The 22,666-nt window shown below is 38.9% G+C and overlaps 1 protein-coding gene across 3 annotated transcripts in view; it reads right to left on the reverse strand.

Annotated features, from left to right (window-relative positions):
* The window catches only part of DOCK4 (dedicator of cytokinesis 4), a 444,210-nt gene that overhangs the window by 218,796 nt on the left and 202,748 nt on the right, over positions 1 to 22,666 (reverse strand). For all 3 annotated transcript variants that reach the window (XM_008569607.1, XM_008569604.1, XM_008569598.1), the window contains exons 5-8: positions 21,650 to 21,746; positions 16,603 to 16,751; positions 11,450 to 11,534; positions 4,748 to 4,899 (exon numbers count right to left, since the gene is read on the reverse strand). In XM_008569607.1, the coding sequence (XP_008567829.1) occupies positions 4,748 to 4,899; positions 11,450 to 11,534; positions 16,603 to 16,751; positions 21,650 to 21,746 (483 nt within the window). The remainder of the gene's footprint in view (positions 1 to 4,747; positions 4,900 to 11,449; positions 11,535 to 16,602; positions 16,752 to 21,649; positions 21,747 to 22,666) is intronic.

Below are 22,666 nucleotides of genomic sequence, written 5' to 3' on the forward strand. Positions count from 1 at the left end.
GAATAAAGAAACTGTGGTATATATACACAATTGAATACTATTCAGCTACTAAAATAAAAAAAAAATATTGCCATTTCCAGCAACATGGATGGAACTGGAGACCATCATGATAACTAAAATAAGCCAGGCATAGAAAGACACATATTGCATGATCTTACTCATAAGTAAAATCTAAAAAAAAAAAAGTGGTTCTCGTATAAGTATGCAGTAGAATAATAATGGTTAGCAGAGGCCAGGAGGGGAGGGGGGCTGAGAGAAAGGGGCAGTAGGGACTAATGAGTATAAAACTATGCTGTTAACTCTAAGTGAATCAATGCATAGGACATGCATGTATTGAAACAACAAATTGTATCCCACAAATTTGTACAAGTAAATGTTAAAATTACAAAAAAAAGCAGATTTTTTTTAAAGTTAAGCTCCATTAAGACAAGGGTTTCCATCAGTTTTACACATTGCTGTATTGCTGATGTTTAGCAAAACTATGTTATCTGCTCTAAGTGAACCAATGTATAGTATACGCATGCATTGAAACAACACTGCACCCCACAAATATGTATAAATAAATGTTAAAAAAAAAAAAAAGAATACAGATTTCTGTATAGGGGTAGCCATGTTAAGATACCAGCTTCACCATATACCAGCTGTATGACCTTGGGCAAGTTGTTAATCTCTCTGTGCCTCAGTTTCCTCATCTATAAAAATGGGGATATTAATAGTACCTATCTCATAGGATTGTTACAAGAGCCAAATAAGTTAATATTTTTAAAAGAGCTAAGAGCAGTGCCTGGCACGTGGTAAGTATTATGAAATGAATATAATAAAATAAAATTCAGAAGATACACAGGGAACTGATTTCCTGCTTTTCCCAGCTATAACCTTGTGGGCTGTGGAAACCATAAACTTTCAACCAGTTTGACATGCTTGCTCTTTGCTTTTTAAAAGGGGAAATTAAAGAGGAAAAAAAAAAGTCCTAACTAGTATCTGCCTCATGAGAGAAATAAACATCCTCCGTTCTTAATTGTTCCTCTCCAGGTTTCACATATGTGAGCCCCTCCACCTGTACCTAGACAAGGTAATTTCCTGTGATCAATGGTCAGGACAATGCCATAATGATTATATTTAGATTGCATTTTATGTTTTTTGTAAATTACAGCACTGATGATCCTATTCAGCAGCAGAAGCATTCACTTAACTATATCATCTTTTGTTCACTGGTTTTCATTGTTTGGAATTAGTCTTCGAACTCTCAAAAAGAAATAAATGACCCCATTTCTTCAACAAATAAATTACAAGGAATTTAAGAGGGAGAGGGAAGCTATAGCTGAAATGTGACTTATAAGACTCATCAACCAGCTACAATATATGAACCTTATCTGGATCTTGATTTGAACAATTTGTAAAACAGGAAATCTGAATACTGATGGGAAATGGATATTTGATGATGTTAAGAAAATATTTATTTTTTAGGTGGTAATTTCTTTAGAGTCCCCTTTCTTAGAGATATACCCTAAATTATCTATACTTGAAAATGATATGAAGTCAGAGATTTGCCTCAAAATAATCTGGGGGCAAAGTGGAGGGTTGGAAAGGGATGTAGTCAAAACAAGATCAGCCCAGGGTTGATAATTGTTGAAGCTGGTGGTGGGTGCATGAGGGTGCCTTACATACACTATTCTACATTTTTATATGTTTGAAACTTCCTAAAATAAAAAGTTAGAAAAAAAAGAAATACATGATAATTTTAAAACACGCACACATAAGAGGAAACATAACAATGCCATAAAATCGTATCTTACATTTACAATACTTTTTTCTGAAGAGATGCAAACACTTTACACTCATTAGCTATGCCAGGGGAAATGAAGGAAGCAAGAACCATTAGCAGTTCTGAAATGAAGGAAAAGATAAAGGTAAGTGCAGAGGTCAGAGCTGCGGTGTCACCTCCAACTGAGGAGACAGGAATCAAGCCCAGTCTTCAGATCTGCACATCCTATGGCCTCTTCACAAAGGGACAGTGGCACCACCCTATGTTACTGGCAGTTAGAACCAAACCTATTCATGACAAGGTGTGAACACTCCCTAAAAGAAAGCAATATCTGTGCTGCCTGGGGCCTCAGAAACATCAAGAAAATAGAAATCTGGGATTGTTCCAAACATCTAGCAAGCAAGTATTGTGATTCTTATTCATCCTCTGGCCAATGACTTGTGTGCGTGCGTGCGTGTGCGTGTGTGGGGGTGTGTGTGTGTGTGTGGGTGTGTGTGTGTGGCAGAGAGGAAGAGAAAGTGAGAAGGGATGAGGAGGAAAGGGGAACAGGAGGGGAAAGGGAGAGGGAGAAGGCGATAAAGAGAAGGGGACAGGGAGGGAGGCAGGAGGGTGCAGAAGGCAGGCAGCTAACCCAACCACATTACAGACCAGAATAAAGGCCCAGCTCCTAGTCAAAAGCCAATACTTTGGGGATCTTGCACCCAGGTTATTTTCCTACTTTTGCCAAGTAAATAGGAATAAAATAAGGGGAACTATGGAGCTCGACACCTAAATAGAACATTTTAGAAAATTTGAAAGTGTTTATAACAAGACAAAACTCAGAGACAAGCTAATATTAATCCTAAATTAATATAATCCTATGTTAATGCAGTTTGAACATTAGTGGCAAAGAAGAATTGGTATTCCTCAAAAACGTTAGCTTAATTGGAGTGAGCGAAAGAGTGACCTCATTTCTCCCTTCTACATTCCATACAGTCTGCTAAATGTATTAAAGAGACCATAGATCATATAGACAACGTTATGAAATTTTGTTAAACTAAACCACCCATGAACCAGACACAGTTCAATATATTAGTAGATATTATCTTTCTCTAAATAATCTGTCACATTTCTTTTTTTTTCCTTTTTGTCTTTTTTCGTGACCGGCAGCGGATCGCAACCCTCAGTGTCGCGCCCGTACCAGACCGGGACCGGCAACGGGATCGCAACCCTTGGTGTTGCGCCCACACCTCGCTCAGCCAGTGAGCGGCCGGTCTGTATGTGGGATCCGAACCCTCGGCGGGAGCGCCACCACGCTCCCAAGCGGCACACTGTAGCAGTGCGCCACCGGGCCGGCCCAAATCTGTCACATTTCTAAAGCAAGGGCTGAGCTGTAACTTGGATCCATTTTTCACACCTTTAACTTCCCTTTTTAGTAGTGCTGATTTGTAAAGGGAGAAAGGTCTTCTAACACACTGATTCATTTCCTCCAACAATGTATAAAGTAGATTTTGAAACTGTATTACCATTATTATTTCCACACCTCATAAATTCTGTCCTAGCTGCACAAAAACACCATCTTCTAAATTCTATGGACACAGTCCACTGTCAAGAAATAAGTACACTTCTAGTAGATAATAACTAACACATAAATTAATTCACCAAAGATTTTATGGGTAAAAATGCATTAAAAATAAACTTCACATATATTTCCTAGAAAAAGAAATCTATTTTACCAGGAAACAAAATACTCCAAGATTATTTTATGTTAATAAAACAATACATAGTATGTGGCTCAGTAATGCTTAAAATTGTCAGCATTTATTTTAATAAGTACTTTTTTTTAAAAGCATGGTATAGTTGGGTCATTATGTGTGATCTGTGATTCAATTTTAATTCTTAATTTAAATGTAGAATTTTTAATTTAAAAGATGGTGTGTTTTGTGCTCAACTTTAAAATATTAAAAATTTTAAAACAAAATATTTCAATAAGAGTTAACATAATAAAAACATCCACTATAAGTTTTTTCCTAAATATTGAAAGCTTGACATATGCCTTGGATTGAATGTCCTCCCAAAACTTGACCCTCACTGTGACAGCTTTAAGAGGGTGGGAAATCCTATTACCGTAATTGAAAGGTGGGGCCTTGAAGAGATGATTAAATTGTAGGACCACACTGTAGTGAATGGATTAAAAATAGTGGTCATGGGCATGACTTGGATGTCTTTAAAAGGAGAGTGAATGAGGTTAGTTTCCCTCTTTGCTCTGCCATTTTTCTGTCATGTGAGACTCCTGGGTCACTCTCACCACCACCAAGGCATTCACCAAATGTGTTCCCTGGTGGATTTCCAGCCTCTGAAATTGTAAGCAATATATTTCATTTACTTTCTAAATCCCCCAGTTTCAGGTATTGTGTTAGAAGCAACAGAAATGGACTAATACGCTGTAAGAGAACTGCAACAGGTAAGACTCAGAGAACTGAGAAAGAAAAAAATATGTGAAAACTGTTTGTCATTTCACAACTCTGAAACTTTAGTGGGAAAGTTTCCAAGTATTTTACTTCTCTTAATATCATTTGATCCAAACAGGATAAAAATAATGTAATTGTTTACTGAAAATTTGAAAGATACAATGTGTTGACCTTGCAAAGCAAACAAACATCAGACTCTAGAGAAACTATATCTTCCTTCCATTATCATTACAAAATAACTAAAACAAATAACAGACTTTGCATCAATGCCATACTTAAATTTAATAACAATTATTATGATTCTATAGCCCTTTTGAGTTTTTCAAAGAATTCTACATGCATCATGCCATCTAGCTCTCATGGAAACATCCAGAAATAGGCAGCTTAAAAACTCAGAGTTCTACAGATAAGAAAATTGAGGCTGAGAGAGTAAAAGCGTACAGGATCAGATATATATATTAAAGCTTGCCAATCGCAAATATCCACCATTTTAACGTTAAGAAATTCAGGTCATATCTCCATGTGTGGTTACCTGATCGGTCGATTCTCTTTACTGTCAAACAGTGAGAAGATGACCTCCAGCTCCTCTCCCAGGTTGGAGCACATGAGGCTCTTCATCTGGACAAAAAGGTGGTGACTGCTGGCCTGAACTGGGGTGTCTTTCTTCCGATGTCGATGTTCCATCTGAATGGCACGCCCCAACACAAACACAATCAGCATGGACTGAAGAAAATAATGGGACTCAACAAACTAGTTAGCTACAATGTGATTATGAGGTTGTACTCTATAATTTGTTTTCACTGTGAATTCAGTATCTGATTGAATGTCAAATTCCAACTTTTCTTCCACCTTCTAAAATAAAAAACTATTAGTTTGTAGATCATCAAAAAATCTTGCTTTAAGACTTTTTAAAATTATTAATGTTAAAATGATACCAACTCACTTAGTAGATTCAGGAAGCAGGAGGTTCAAAGGATTCTGTTGCTCTCTTATCAACTCCCAGGATGAGAACAAATTATTAGTCATCTTGCAAAAAAAGCAGACTAAATTATATCTCACTGATCACTGCACTGATGGTGGCTGAACAATGTAGCTATAACTTCTCATTTCTTATAACTAAAAGTTCTTTTAAATTAAATAACAAAATTGTGGTAGTTTTCTGAGACTGGCTATAGCAAATGATATTCTATCACTAGAGCAAGAAAATGTTTCTAACTTGCTGTGGAGCGACAGGGAGACAGACCTAGGAAAGCCAGCAAGGTGCCTAAACGTAGGAATAGCATCTGTGTCCAGCTCTCACCCTGTCCTCAGTATAGCCAGCTGAGGCTACAATGGGGAGGCAAGATCAGAAGGGAGAGTTCCCACAGGTGGAGGGAGGACAGGAATCACCCAAAGACTCAAGGGTGACAAGAACATGGGCATGATCATTCAGCACACATTTGTTAATATATACTGTGTGCCAAGCACTGGGAATGCAATGATGAGTAGAAACAGAAATAGTCCATACTTTTGTGGGGCTTCCATCTACTAAGAGGAGGATATCCACGAAATTGTCACACATATACACATAACACTGCAACTGTGATGAATGGACGGAAGAACTAGATTATGATGAAAGTACGGAAAGGGGGATTGGAGGTGAGTCTGGGAAGTCATATGAAGTTTACTGGGAAGTGACCTCTTCAGCTGAGAGATAAAGAGGGAGCAGGAATTATGCACTATCTAGGGCGAAATCCTCAAACTGCTTGCAGTGAGGGACTAAGATTGTTTCTCCCCCTAATCTACTGAAGACTGAAACTTTTATAAAATACAATAAAAATGCCATTGCAATGTAAAATGTTATAAAGGTTCTAATAACTTACTTGCCATTTTTGTACTTGGACCGGTTGCCAACAGTTCATGGTCCAGCCAGTGACCATGCTTGGACCACACTCTAAGTAGAAATGATTCAGAATAAGACTGCAGGTGCTAAGAATGTGGAGGATTATCACTTTCATAACAGAAACTACTAATGAAGCCACCTCTTTTGGATCACTGGACAATAAAAACCATACAGTTCAGGGATTATAACTCCATGGTAAAGGAGCCATAGCCTTTGTTGGAGGTTAATGTGCATCACCCCATTTCTACATGAGCCATCTTTTTAAGCTTCTAAGTAGAGTTCAATAACTACTGAATGACTAACCAACTTTTGAAGTCAAAATGTCATCTAAATCTACAATTGTAAATACAACAGCATAAAATCACCAGTTTTTTTTTTCATGCTCTTAACTTTTATTTTAACTACTTGAAAAGTAAAGGGTGAAAAAAATGTAATGAACCCAAATGTGTCTATAATTACTGTATATTCAACAGGCACACGTCACTATAAAAGTGGAAAGTAGGTAGTTTTTAAAAAGTGGACCTCAGCATTGTGCTATGTGTTGGCCATAATTACTAGAAAGGGATTCTTGGAGAGAAATATTCTAACTGTAGAAAAAAAGCATAATTCTGCCTTGTTTTCTGTGAAGGTTGCTCTATTTTGTGCTTTTAAAATTCTTATTATGGCAAAAGAAGCATCATACGTTCATGAAACTATCGCTTTTTAACTCACAAAGAAGCTTTTTTCCCCTGGAATTGCTAACTTATTTACTAATTTCCTTAAAAGTTCAACATGTTTACTTAAAGGGTAACACCACACAAGCTACTGTGAAGAAATGACTACTAAAAGCCAGAGCTGGAAAAACAGATGTAAAAACCTCATGAAAAATACTGAACTTAAGGAGGTATCTGCTCTTTATGTCAAACAGTGCAAAGTTCCCAGCATCAATCATGACATTCACTAAGAACCGAGGGAAAAAATTAGCTCCCTTACTCATGCAAAGAAGCCAATATATCTAGATCAGTGGTTCTCAACTGTGGCTGCATTTTAGAGTCCCCAAGAGAGCCTTTAAAAAATACTTATGCCCAGGTCCTATCCCAGGATAATTAAATTAGTATTTCTAGGGGATGGGAGATCAGAGAGTGGTAGTTTTAAAAGGTCTCCGGTGATTCTAATGGGGAATGAGGGTTAAGAATCACTAATTAAGATCATAGGCAGAGATATGCAAATCACAGCAAACCAAAAAACGTATTGTTGCATTTTTTCAATAATTATTGCCTTGGACCCTTTGGTCTTTGAATGCATACTAATAATAAGCCTGCCTGATTCTACCCTTTGTTCGTGTGACATGGGCCCTCACATCTGGCACTCTCTGGTACTGAAATCTTCTCTTACTCGTCATTCTTCCAGGTCTGGGACAAATTTAGACTTAAGTAGGTTATGATTACTTGCTTATCTCTTGATAATTCACTACTTTGGGGAACTGCTTAAAATATCTGTGAAAATATTATTGCAATAACAAAATTAAAAAGGCATGTTCACACTTTAACAGCTATAATTTGTTAGTTATAACACAGAGACAAAAATCCATCCTGAAATAATTTATGGTTACAAAGGTACCTACCAGTTACTCTAAATGTGCCTACAGTTTAACTAGACGTTTGATGAGGAGAAGAAACAGATTCATCCCAAATATTTATTTAACTGACTCAAAATTTTAAAACTCATAATGCATTAATTATTGGATAAATTGTGTACACCAGCGTTTTTTAACCTCAGCTAAGAAACCGTTGACAATTTTGGCTGGATATTTCTTTGTTGTGGGGGCTGTCCTGGGCTTTGTAGCAGCATTTCCTGGCCTCTACCCTTGGGATGCCAGTAGCACCTCTCCCTCACCACCCCATAGTGGCAACTGAAAATGCCTCCAGACAATGGCAGGTGTCCCCTGGGGCAGAATTGCCTCTGGAAACCAGTTTTCCATTTGAGAACCACTGATATAACCAACTAAGGATTGCAAAGCAAGCAGATAGCACAATCTTATAAAACCACAAAAGCTTCCTAGAAAGATACTCTGCAGGCACAAATAACCAGACAATCTGGCTTCATAAGCTTCTTTATTTATAGAAGGATTGATATCCAACCTTTGGCACAAAATCAAACTTTCTAAGTGGACATATGTTAACACTGTAAGGTTGAGCACTTTAGCACTTTTACTGCTTAGATGACCACAATCAGGTGAGAAAGATCTGCTAACACGGCTATCAAAAACCTAAAACAAGACTTTTTTTCTAATGATGCAATACAAATTCAGTAAGATGGACACACTTGTGTTTCAAATATGACACTGAGAAAAAAGAAGTACAAGAAGAGAAGCGGCAACAATTAAACTTCATTTGTTGGGGCATTTCACTTCCTCTATGATGTAGTCCTGGGTCCAGAAGTGACAACAAATTGCCAAACAACAATGGCAACAACAGAGGATTGGTGATGGTGCCTCCCAACTCTTCCTGGTGAAATCAGTAGTCACTTTTCTGTTGCACAGAAAAAAAGACCAGAGCTACAGAAAATCTGATAGTTGCTAGGTGAGGATACAAACAGAAATTTGGAAAAGAAGCTGCCTTGAAGAGGTCATGTCCTTCTGAAGCTTATAATCACTTGGGTTTTTCTTGGGCTATTATGTTTGCTTTAGAAAAAGTGAAATGCAACCACTACTGAGGAGAAATGAAGTTTTCATATAAAATCACAATGCTTTATTTTCCTTATCTGTAAAATGAAGTCTTTGAACTAGAATCTGAGCTGCAAAATATTAAAATACCCCTTCCTGTCTTTCCTACCAATAGAAGACACTGCTAATCAGAGAATAGATGAGATCCCAGAATCTTCTCAACATCTCAGTGGCACTTCTGGCAGCCACTACCAATAAAATGGAATGTTGAAAATGGTGAATTCAATTTGGCACCCCCTATATTATGTAAAATGAAAAGAATAGACACAAAATTACATACACGCAAAACTGAAAATCGAAATAAAATGTACTTCTGTCAGACATTATTCGTTTCTAAACATTTTTGGGGGGGGGGTGGGGGCGGGGAGGGCAGCTGGCCGGTATGGTGCTTATCAAATGTTTGACATCCCCAGTTAAATATTGGGAATGTGACTATGCTCTGCCAATGAAATGTAAATGTTAGTGTTGTCTGCTATTTCCAGGAAGGTTTGTTAAAGTAGTTTAATTAACTGAGAGGAATCTTTCTCCTTCCTATTGTCTGGACTGCAGATGCAATGGCTAGAGCTCTTGCAGCTACACTATACTTTGAGGTGTCCTTGATAATGGAAGCCATGCACGCACGCATAGCAGAAAAATAAGGGCCTACATCCCTTTTCACACCATGACACCACAAGTAAACCCAGAACTTCTTGCTTCTAGACTGCTTATTTTGAGAAATAAATTTCTATCATGACTAAGCTTCTATTATTTATTTATTTCATTAGATACAACCAAATCTAGTCCTGAGATTTAGCATATAAAGTAATCAATTATTCTTGTCATGTTGCCTGTCTAATATGTATATAAAATAAAGATGAGAAAGGAATGAAAAATCGACTCAATTCTTAGGCATTTGGCAAATAGTACCTATCAAGGAAAGGCATTTTACATGTGTTTCTTATTTAATCTTCATAAGAAACATAAGAAGAATTATTTCCCCATACAGGAGATGAAGAAACTGAGGCTCTGAGAGATTAAATAATAAATCCAAGATCACAGAGCTGGTAAAAGGAAGTGATGGACTGCAAATCTAGTTGTTTGGAGCCACAATCCATGATCTTTTCATAATACCATAGTGACCTTTAAAACACTGACTGAATGTTTATTAAGCACAAAGCACTGTACAGATTATCTTGAGCATAACAAAGGTAGCAGAAGACACTGTATACCCTGAAGAATCTAAAAACTGAGATTTTTTTCAAAAGTGAGAGACAGAATATGATGCTCAATGAGTTAAACTAACAACAATAAAGATGTCACATTAGAGGATGTGTCTGACAAATGAACTATACAGATTATATTTGTTATATAAACCAAGAAGTAATGATAACTTTAACTTGGAATATTCTTATCTATTCTTTCTTCACCTCCCTCTGACCTTTAACTTGGTTTCTGCTATGTGCCAGACACTCTGCTTAGCACTGGTGTCATAAAGGCATACAATAATCAATATCACTCCCAAGAAGTTCAATGCACAGTAAAGGAAGTCCTCTACAAAAACAGAATTCATTCCAACTGAGACAATGAAGTGTAGACAATCTGAACAGATTGATGACTAAGACAAAAATTGAAAGCAATATTAAGAACTGCCTCCTCAAATCAAACTTAATCTCCAATGGACTTACTGATGGATTTTTCCCCCCATTTTTCAGATACAGATAATCTTCAGGCTAAGAATATCCCATTATCCTTGGAAAAATAGTGCAAGCTTGGAAAGCAACCCCAAAAGAGGCAAGATCTTTCAAAAAAGAGTCTACTATTTTTCTGATAAGCACTCCTCCTAGGAACATTAGTAAGATGCAGTAGTACAAGATCAAAGTAAAATTATGCTTGGAGTAATGGCATTTGAAAGTCCTTTCCAACCACCTTCTCCTCCGATTTGGGGGTTTTAAAAAAGCTTAAATATAAAAAATTAGGTAAATTTTATACTAGTATTTAACATTACAAGACTAAAAACAAGACAGATTGGACCAGATTGGGGCAACTTAGGTGCCAAGCAAAAAAAAAATTGGACGTTAACCTACTATGTAACTAGAAAAGAACTCAAGTCATAGGTGAAGCCATGATGAGCAATATGATCCAATATTTTAGGATTACTAACAGGCTTAAGCACTTAGGAATGGATTGGAGTCTGGCCAGGGTGGGTGTGAGACCAACAGTTGAAAACCAAGAAGGAGACACTTTTGGAGGTGGTGTAGATGGTGATAACGGGGGCTGGGAGGAGGGCTGACATATTGGGGAGCAATGACTAATACTGTTAGTTATAAAGTTGTCCTAAAACCCAACAGATTAATATGTGTGACCTGTAAGCATTTCACTGGACTAGGCAGAAAAATGAAAAGGTTTGCAAAAGAACTGACAACTTCTTTGAATGGACTTCCTTGTGCCTGGGAGTTGAGGGCTCACTGGAGAACACTGCATCATTCTGAGACAGGGAAAGTGCCTCAGTACTATACCTGGGGCATGGTCACCTCAACTCTCAATTCCCTTTACTCTCTCCAAATTAAACTGGGAGCATCCCATTCTTAAAAAATCAAGCAAGTATGAAGAATGCCATGGAAACCACAAAATTAGCAGGAAACCAGTAAGCCAAGGTTTCCTGTACCTACCAATCGGTAGAGCTCAGTAATGCTGATGTCCTCCGGATCCACCATCGCATACTCCTTCCTGGGCACCAGGTCCAGTCCCAGTTGTCTAGAGAACAAATTGCAAAAGTTTGGGTGGAAAGTCATCTCTATGGAATATATTAAAAATAATATTGTTTACTACATTACTTTGAAATTAGATATATCACCCACCATGCTTCTCTCACCTTTTTTTCTTTTTTTTTTTTAACAGTGTATTACTTGTTACCACAGTTGGGGTGGACAACATAACGAGGCTGGACACTGGACATAACTTGAAAAACAGAAGGTGACAAAGGCAGGCCAACCCCAGAGGGATGGTGGCACTCCCAGTGGCGTGCTCCACACCATGTAGCCTTGGTGCTACATGGTGTGGAACCCTCAGCACCCTACAAACCATGGCCAGAGAACCCCTTCTATACTAGAGTCAGGTGGAAACTAGAGCTAGACATAGTTTGGTTCTGGAAATTTGAGCTGAGGAGAGGGAAGTCTGCCCTTTAGGATCTGACCTAGCACCAAAATACCTAGCTGTGCCCAGAGTTAACATGTTTTTGATGTGAATCTCTGACAACGGGTGCATGGCTCTCATTCATAGCAAGTTCTGGGGTCAGTTCTTAGGAGAAACTGAGTAAGTTGGGGAGCAGAAACTAAGGCATCATAGTTTTAAGCCTGGGGTGGCAAAATGGTTTAATCCACCATGTCAGGTTTCATGGTGGCTGACATGTGGCTTGCTGTGTTGAGAAGTATTCTAAGGTTACATCTGGCCTCAGAAGGACCAAGTGTAGCAATCGATTCGTGATGTCTTACCATGGACAGAGGAAAGTGAGTATTACCCTCATCTGGCCAATTTCCCTCCAGTGACCTTGACAACAGACTCCTCCCCGGGGTACTCACTGTACAACACTGATACCAGTGCCACATGGTTTTGTTTGTCTCCTTAACCATCCACGACCATCCCAAAGGCTTCATGATGCCTTTGTAATGTCCTGTACATCAAGGACAAGATACACTCTCTCTACCAGACTACATTTCCACTCTCCAGGTCTCATGCTTAGTTCTCCGAGGAAAATTTATTCTGCATTCCCTTCAATCCATTACTCTAACATGGGGAAGCCTTCTGGCACTGCACTTCTGATTATAAAACCACAGATTTCTTACTTTTGCATTAAAACAAATCCTGAAATTTTATGCCTTTCCCAAAATCTCATTAAGCTTTCATAAGTAAAATTTATTAATTCAGCACCTACTTCAAGCTAGGCACTGCCCCGGACACCCTGATGGATATTTGTTCTTAAGAAGATTAGAAAACTGCCACCTCCTTGACAGGAGAGATGTCTAGATCCTAAAAGTTTCTCAATTTCCCTAAATTATGTCTCTTTTTGAGAAACTTCAAAAAACCACATGCCCATTCTTTAATTGCAGTTGACCTTTCAAATCACAAGAACTGTGATTTGTTTCCAAAATGCCCCTGTACCCTCCTTATTACATCTCACCAGGGATTCTGATAGGGTCTGTGCCCCATTCTCTGTCCCCTACCACTACAGTGCACTACAGTGTAAAATGACATTTGACACGGGGTCAATATTGCTGATGAAAGACTATTTAGTAAAGAAAAGAGAACATATAAACACATATGAATCGTGGCACCTGCCTTACCCATAGCCCCTCCTATGGGAAGCTGTCTACCCACATTCTGTGTTGGGGGGGGTGTGGAGGCAGACAAGGTAGTCATCTGACCATCTCCCCTCCCCAAGCCACACCTGACTGCCCTGTGGGTAGGCATGTGACCTAAGGACAAATAATCCATGTTCTGGCCCACAGCTTATGAGAGCCTGGTATAAAATGCTCAGTCCAAATAGAAATAAAAGATACCGGCTAGCAATAAGATTACTCCCTTGAGAATCTGAACTTGGAACTTCAGATATCAGCCACATGGCATGAGGAAGCAAAGACATATGAAAGGCAGCTGCAGAACTACTGATTAAGATCAACTCCAGCTGCAGAAGTTCTGCAGCCCCAGAAACCTGTCCTCTGCATGTCCCTTTCTCCCACATGGTTTGATAGTTCAACTTCTGCTGGCTTCCTGGGCTCCTGGCTGCATGAAGAGAGTCTTATGTCCTTCTTATCTTACTTTCAATTGTATCCATTACACAATGTAATACTATTCAGCTATGAAAAAGAACAAAATCCTAAATTTGCAGCAACATGGATAGAACTGGAGACCATCACGTTAAGTGAAGTAAGCCAGGCACAGAAAGAGTAAAACCACAAGATCTCACTCATACCTGGAATCTTAAAAGAAAAAGTGGGTCTCATGGAAGTAGAGAGTAGAATAATGGTTACCAGAGGCTGGGAAGGGAAAGGGGAAGGAGGTTGCTCAATGGGTGCAAAGTTACAGGTAGATAGGAAGATAAAGACTATTTTGTTTTGTTAATTCCTAGGTATATCCTTAGGATAAGCCTCCCACTGTTCGAGATTACTTAGTTCACAGAATAGAATCAGGGAAGCACTTTACAAAGAATAAGGAGAAAGGAGGCAAGGAGGGGAGAGAAAGGGTGGAGGGAAATCACATAAGATGCAGGAAGCCCGTAGTGGGGCAGGTCCCCCTACCAAGTCAGTCACTAAACTACTCTGACATCAGGAAGAAAGGACAAACTGACTCCTTCCCATATAACGTAAGCTGGAAAGTCAACGGACATCACAGGACCCTAAGGGCAGCAGAAATATGTGAAATATGTACCATTATTTTAACTGTCTGAGGCTTCCAGGTCAGAACCAATTTTTTCCTGGCCCCACTAGGGAACAAGATGGATTATCTCCTCTTCCTCCCAAGCTTCCCACATCCAGAGGGCTTCTCTTCAACACTCTTCAACACTTGGATACACAATGTGAGATTGAACACATTCTTATGTTCACCCGGAGATTTATGTGCTGACAGATAATTCTGCAGGACAATTCGATCTAGTTTATTAGGCAAGAGAATTGTCTTAATTTGCTTTCCATTTATCACTATTCAATACAAAAACAAACTTATACTTAAAGGAATAAGGTAAAAGTATCTGTATGCTGTAAGTTATTTCTAAATAAGTGGCCAAAGAAATTCAAAGAAAACAGAATGAGAGCTCAAAAAATTCATGAAATTGAGGACGGTCTAAATAATTTATACTGTTCATATTCATGCATCAATGTTTTATCAACTTATAAATTAGCCACAGAACTGCCCAAAGTACTGCAAGCTAGAACTTATGTAAGTTAAAAACTGAGTCATGATTTAGTCATAATGAATGTTTTTCCTTCCTTCCCCTTTTCCTCCTGCCATCATCTTCCTTCACCAAACTGAAGTATCATTATCTCGCCTGCTGTACATTTCTAAGTTATTTTTGATAAGCTAACTTCATCCAACTTTCTTCCTATTTGCAAACTAGTCCTTTAAATGAGGACCAGCCTAATGACTAAGAGCCAATAGAATTCAGTGAAAACTCAAAGGTTTTCCAAAATAATAAAGAAGTCGGGAAAGACAGGCAGCCCCGGCCACCCTCTGGGGCTCCCTGCACAGCGTTACCCCATCGCACACAGCGGGCCCGGAAGCTCAGGGCAAATGGCTGGCAGAGCTGATCTGTCAGGAGACACTATGTGTTTGAAGTCACGTCGTCCTGAAGGGGAGAAGGCCCTTGGACCTTCTCTAGTTCAGCGTACCCCTTCGACAAATGAAGAACTGAAGTCAAGAAGTGTTCAGGAATTTGCTTTTTTTTTGGCAGCTGGTCAGTACAGGGATTGAACCTTGGACCCTGGTATTTGTTATCAGCACCATGCTCAAACCAACCAGCAAACCAGCCAGCCCTTCTTCAGGTCTTAAAAAAGTCGAGTTCCTAGTCCAGTGCTCTTGTTGCCATGCCATACCTGCACCTGTTTGATTTCTCACAGAAATGAGTATTCTAGACATAAATAAAGTGGGCTAGCTTGTTTATTGTCTGTAAAAAGATGAACAGCACATCATATTCAACAAAATAGCAGAAGTGCTCTGGGTGAGATGGAGGTTTAAAATCTGTTAGTAGGTCCATGTGTTCATAACTATAGTATGTAACATCTTAGCAGGCATCAAACCTGGCTTTTAATAACATGACTTCTTATGGTTAAGGGAAGCAGCACTCTAGTTTCAAATCAGTTTTTCCAGATTCAGTAAGAGGCAAATTTACCTGTGGTTCACTTCTTGTCATTTTCTCCTTTCCTGCCTGCTTTTCTTTTTTTTTTTTTTTCTGTTGCCCTAAGATCCTTTGAAGGTCCAAGTAGCAAATAGAGATTTGGGGAGAGGAAAAGAAGGGAGAATAGGGCCATATAGGATATTAAGGAACCATGTCATGTCTTAAATGTAAGCCTCATGCAACCCTAGGATCACAGTCAAAGCTGGCTTGTTCTAATTTCTCACTCCTATATTAATACTCATATTTAGTACAATATCAGGCTTGGTCAGAGTTTTCAGTGATTAAATTTACTGCTTAAGTACTTGGCTGTTATGTTAAATTAGTCACTCAAAGTTTTATTTATTTACAGTTTTATTTATTTACTCATGGCAGTAAATTTATTTAAAAGTAAATCTTGGTCAAGAACAGCTTTTACTGAGTTCTCCCAAGCAGCTCCTCAAAATGGCTGATATGTACCCACAGGACTAGTCACAGCAATAATAAAAGGCCCCACCAGTGCACTTGTCACAAGACTTTTAACAGAAGCTATTGACTTTAGTGTCTCCCACGGGATTACTCAGGTGACCTATTACCATAAAATGGAAGAGGTATATATTAAAAGCAAACACACCTGCCAAACCTAAAGCCCATTTGAAAGTAGGACCCATTTTAGGCAGAAGCCATATCTAATTATCCCTGTGAACATTCCATGTTCGTGAGCACGTGTGCACTGTCAGACCACACAGGGCACTAGAGAACAGTCTCAGTGCCCACACCAGCCCTAGAGGATGTGTTTCTCTGCTCCACTAATGACAGTTGGTGCTAAGCCTCCAAAAGGGGAACACTGAAAAAACCTCACAGGATTTCTTCCAGTGATACTTCCACGTGCTGGCTCACACCTGTGTCACTTCTGCTGTGCTCACACAACACAGACGCCCTGCGATGGTCAGTACTCACTCATTGCCCCAGTCGAGGCGCGCGGTGATGTGACGCTTCACGTCCTTCATCCGGTCATGGGTGAGATGGCCCACCAGCACCTGCCGCCGCAGATCCAGGATCTCATTCATGATGTGCCACAGCCGGTGGAAGAGATCGCCTTCATTTCTCTAAAAAATAGGCAAATGTGGAGGTTCGGTGGTCAGTCACCATGCTGAGTTGTGGTTTAACCAAAGACATTAGGGAAAGGGGCAACTCCTGGTGACCACTGTGCCCTCGCCACTCTGTACACAGAGTCTCTGTTACTAGACATCCCTCCTTGTCCTCAAACGCACTCACTGCTCCATACGCTGTTATCACACCTCCATGAGTTTCACAGAGCTGCTCTCCTGCCCAGGAATCCACCTTCACTTCTCAGCCTCCCCACATGACACTCTGTGCTCCTGTTTTTCGCTGCACCTCTGCACCTGGAGCTTGGCCCAGTCTCCGCGCTTTGTATGCGCTGCTTCCCATTCCACTTCCAGCGCTCCTTTCTTTAGCTGTACTCAAATTCCACTCTGCTACAAGGATCAGCCTGACTTCCACCTCTGTCAGGAAATCTTTCCTGACAACTTTTGCTCACTTTTCTTCCTCCTTTGTCTGAGCCATGGCTACATGCAACTAACACCAATGAAATGGAAAACATTGTTTTCTGATGATCTCTTGCATGTTGGTCTTGATGCTTGATTGGATCTTCCATCAGAAGTTGGGCACACAGAGGGCTCCCAAACTCATGCATAGATAGGTTTCACTGCTATTAATAGGTCAGTATTTAGATGTTTAAAAAAATTGTGCTTGCTTTCTTTCTTTTTAAACCATCATGTAGATTCAAGATAATCTCCCGTGAAATTCATTAAACTATGTGGCTTAGTGGAAAGAATACTGGTTAAGCTCCGGGCTTCAAATCCCAGTCTTGCCACTTACTAGTTTTATGGACTTTAAGCAATGGGCAGTATTATCTTCCTGCAAGGCTGCTTCATGGATTAAGGACACATCTGTGAAGAGCACACTACAGCACAGTAGTGAAGAGCACTAGAGCCAAACAACTGCAATCTGAATTCCCATTTTGCCACTTACTAGCTAAAAAACCTTTGGCAGTTTATTAACCTCTTTGTACTTGTTTTCTCATCTGTAAAATGGGCATTACAGTACCTATCACATAGGCTGTTGTAAGGATTAATGAGTCAGTATATTAAGACTCTGAGAACAATGTCTGGCCCAGAATAAATATCATGTAAATATTAGCTGTTACTAGTACTGTTATTGTCTTGGGCTTGGTCCAGAACAAATCCTCTACAGATACTATTTCTTTACCAAAACCAAAATATATATCTCTTATGTCCATTAGGTATAGTCCTCTATAGTTCTAAGCTGCCAGAAATACCAAGTTCTTTGTGATGGGTAAAGGCATTCGGTCATAACATATTTCTTATTTTAAAAAGTACTGACGTGGGGGCCGGCCCAGTGGCGCACTGCTACAGTGTGCCGCTTGGGAGCGTGGTGGCGCTCCCGCCGAGGGTTCGGATCCCACATACCGACCGGTTCCCGCTCACTGGCTGAGCGAGGTGTGGGAGCAACACCGAGGGTTGCGATCCCGTTGCCGGTCCCGGTCCGGTACGGGCGCGACACTGAGGGTTGCGATCCGTTGCCGGACACGAAAATAAATAAATAAATAAATAAAAGTACTGACGTGTTTTCTGCTTTATCAATACTTGGTGTCTTGAAGAGTTTTCATGAGCAGGTAAGACAAATTTGTTAGAGGAACAAAAAGCATTCTCTAGGGTACCATACTTGATCCTCTGGGATACAAATAATCTTGCTCTCCTCTCAATCCCAAGCACTGTATGGAGCCTGTCCTTGTATTACTCCCCACTCTCTATTCATGTTATACACCCCCATACAAGTCATTCCAAGGGCACTGTAACATAACACTTTTGTGATTAACTGCTTTGTCTGTGTTCACCACTTGGCTATAAGCTCCCAACCACGGTGGTTGTGTCTGCGTTGTGTAGCCCCAGCAGCTGGAGAATGAAGGAAAGAATTTATAGTTGTCAGTTTTTCTGGCCCAGGAGAGGTAGGTTCTATTTGGCTCATACAAGAGAATAAGCAGGGAAGATCAAGATACACTTAAGGAAGCCAGTGGTAGAAAGGAAAAGTCCACTCAAGTCAAAAAAATTGTATAAGGAAGTTATTTATAAGACAAATCTCATGCAGCAAATGAGAGAGCCAGCACCCTCTTGAACGATCCCAGTGAGCAAGTCATCTCCCAGCTCTTGGGAAAGGCATTCTGAAGTTGTTTGGTAGGATGGACTTGATTTTCTATGGTGTCACTTCTGCTGAGATGAGAAGGAAGCAGAATCTTTATAAAAATGAAAACTAGCTAGTCAGCTTTCTCTTTAGGGAAGAAAAACCAAGGGTGGCAGGAACACTGACACACTGCAGAAAACTTGCTCTACTAGTGTAAAGAAAAGGTCCACATCTGGTTGGACATGTAGTAACAAAATTATGATTCTGTAAAAATTGGATTTCAAAAATTGCATAGTTATGAAGGCTATTCAGAAGTATAAAAAATGCTTTTAATTAGTGTTAAATGAAAAAGGTAGGCCACAATATTAAACATTTGGACTAAACAATACCTAGATAGAGACTCCTGAAATACATCAGAAATGTAGCAAAAAGTTAATTATGAGTATTTTAGTGTTTCAGAAAATGACAAAATTATTATTTGCCTTAAAATGAAAACAGTACAGGTTTTGGTAGCAGCATACCTAGGTTCAGATTCAGGCTTTACCACTTAGTGTGGGATCCTGGATAAATTGTTTGATAAGAATAAAAAAATTGTTTGATTCAAGAATAAAAGCTACCTGGCATAGCCCCAGGAAAGAAAGATATAAAATACCTAGCTCAGGGCCTGCAAAAAAGTGCTCACTAAAAGATGGCTGTATTTCTCCTAAAATTTTGTGGTTTATATTACTGCTATATTACTGCTATATTATTAAGTGATATTTTTAAAGAGCATTATTTAGGGCCTTACCAATGTTATTTAAAGGAACAACTAGCATTTCTCAAGCATTTTACCATGTGCTTTTCTAAGTGTCCAACATAAATATTACCTCATTTACTGCTTACAATTTACAAAATATTATTGCCTTCATCAAACATCTTTCAGTAGAGAAGCTGGATGCCTTAAAATTGTTGGAAAAGAACATGGATAATATCCTAAATACACTCAAGCATGATGAGCTTCAACCAAAACATCTGGCACAAAACATTTACATCAGAAAAAGATAAACCAAAATGTCCCACATGGCCAAGATAGCTTCATTCCCAATGTCAAAAATCTGGTATCTGTAGGTTAACCTTTATATTTGCTCCTAATGTAACTGACTACCATTCCAGTACCCAGGGAAACTTTTAGATAATTCTCTCTCTTTCCCATTACTCAGGGTAGTAGGAAGAGAGGAAGTTCCTTCTAAAGTTTACAACACATAGATTTTCAAACCAACCAATTATGTCCCCAAAATAGATGCTCTCAACCTCAAAAGCAGGTAAAAATAACTAGATAAAGCAGAATCAAGAGGAAATTCAACTTTGTTCCCCACTAGTAGCTACATAAAAGGAAAAGGGCTGGTGCTCTAGCCCAACTAATGGATAACATTTAATACTGTCAGTTTTAGAACTCTCTTATGTTGGGTATTTAGGATGCAGTGGTTCAAATATTTCAAATAGTTCCTTTTTCCAAGTTAGTGCCATGAACAATTACTTTTAATGAAATAATACGTAGATTGTATAGTCTTACCAATACAAATTTTTTTAAAAATCTAAAAGGGAGATGTACATTTCCTTTGCATTGTCCCAGCACAGAGTCCTTGGGGTCAGTTACCTTGACTTTGTATTTACAAAGTCTACACTCCAGCAATTCATCTAAGATTGCCCTGTGGATTCTGATCATGAGTCTCAAAGCCAACAGCTCCAGGAGGGGATGCTCAGAGAACTCCAACATCAAAGGGTTCTCCTTAGAGACTTTTTAAGATTTTCTCACCTCGATGGAATATCCTCAATGAAATATACATTTTAGACTTAACAGACAATGGAAACTGTCATCCTGTGCCAATGTCCCTCACTAATTTGGATTTTCTCTTTGACAGGCTGTTTCAAATCATTTTGTCAGGATAAGTTCACTTTTATATTTTGAATATATCCCTTCAACTGATTAAGCTGTCCTATAAATTTCTTTGAAAGTAAAAGAAAAAATAGCATTTATGTTCCACATACTTCCCAGACTTTCACATACACAGTGGATCAGAGGCAGAGTGCCAGATTCACATCAGATTCCCAGCTCAGCCACTTTGTACTGCTTGGTTTAGAGCAAGTAGTTCACTGTCTGTGCCTCATTTTTCTCATTGGTAAGCTGGAGATAATTGTAGTTATTATTTCTTTGAGTGGTCATAAGGATTAAATAAGACACTGCATATAGAGTAGGTCCCATGGGGTTTGCCATGTAATGTGTTCAAAAACATAATTACTTATAATAAGTACAGAAATAAGAGTGTATACAGAATATTGAATTGTTTTCAAGACGCATTCTTTTCTCTAGTATATTTAGAATATTCTCATTGATTCTGGCTAAGGAGTCTGTTGTTTACAGTATTCTTGAATTACTTACAGAATTATAATATGATAAAATACTACTACCACTAAAATTGTATTGAAAATAAGTTTATTTCCCCCTGAAAATTAAAAGTATTCAGGAAGTCCAACACTAGGTCCATGTAAACCATCCAACTTGTTTAGATTACAGAAAAATCATCTCATATTTTGATGGTGTTGGGAAATAATGTACAAAACCCATGTTCAGTGGACATAGAGATTACACCAAGACTGTGTCTTAAGATCTGTATCCCTAATTCCCTGAGGAGTCCCAGTGACTTAGAAGAAGTGCTCAAAAATGAGTCAAGGCTTATTCATGTTCTACTATTTCTTAAAACATTCTCTACCTGAAAAATCATGCCATTAAATAGTTACTTACCACATAGAGTTGTTTCCACATGGTTCCCCAGTCTCTTAATGTCGATGTCATTTCTGTGATAACGGAGTCTTCAGAGGGAATAACCATTTCAAATTGTCTGTGAAATTAAAACAGAAAAACAAAGTACAAGTGCAAATACCATAGATGATAATTTTTTTTAAATGCTCTAAAAGATAAAGTGGGAGAGAAGTCTGCCTAGTTATTTCTGGTTCTGCAGACAGTAACCAGGATTTAATCATGGGGTTGTGTGAGGAATGCTGTGTGGTTTATGGCAGTGTAATACCAAAATGACCAGCCACTTCATCCAGATCCAGTTTGAGCAGTGTAATGGAGAAGGAACATCAGAAGAGTTCCAATCCAGTGACACTTTGACCACTAGGCGGCAACTCTTTCAGAGCCCAAAAAGCCTTCATCTATCACATGAAGTCACTGGGCTACATAAACTCTGAGGTGACTTTTGCCTTCCAAGTGCTATGACCGTCAAGACTCAAAGGGAGTATAAGAAACACTGTTCAACCATCAGGATACGATGGATGGCTGCAAACATCAAAACTAACTCAGTGCTATAAATAACTGGACACTGAGATACTGATTGAATACTCCCTTGATCTCATTAACACTGTTTTTATTATTTGTGAACAGGGCCATGAAAAATAATTAGCACTAACTATTAGTAATGTTATCATGCAGCATAGAACTTAAGAGCTTAAGACATCACAGGTATTTGAATATCCATCCCCAAATGCTCCTATGATTAGGGTAATATAGTCTTCTCATTTCTTCTATAAAAGTCAGAAACTATACTTGGAAAATACTCATAACATGTATATATGGTGGTCCTGAAGTTGAAAAGGTACTTAGGAGATAGAAAAAAAAAAAAAAAGAAAAGAAAATTTAATTTGTCTTCTGTATCCTACCTTTGGCATATAGTAATCTCCTTTTCTTTATCTCCATTTTTTTTTTCAAATTTGTGCAAATAAAAAGTAGTTTCATGGCTATTATTAACACTGCTTCTCA

The sequence above is a fragment of the Galeopterus variegatus genome, unplaced genomic scaffold (assembly GCF_000696425.1).
Source record: "Galeopterus variegatus unplaced genomic scaffold, G_variegatus-3.0.2 Scaffold27, whole genome shotgun sequence".
Taxonomy (NCBI): domain Eukaryota; kingdom Metazoa; phylum Chordata; class Mammalia; order Dermoptera; family Cynocephalidae; genus Galeopterus; species Galeopterus variegatus.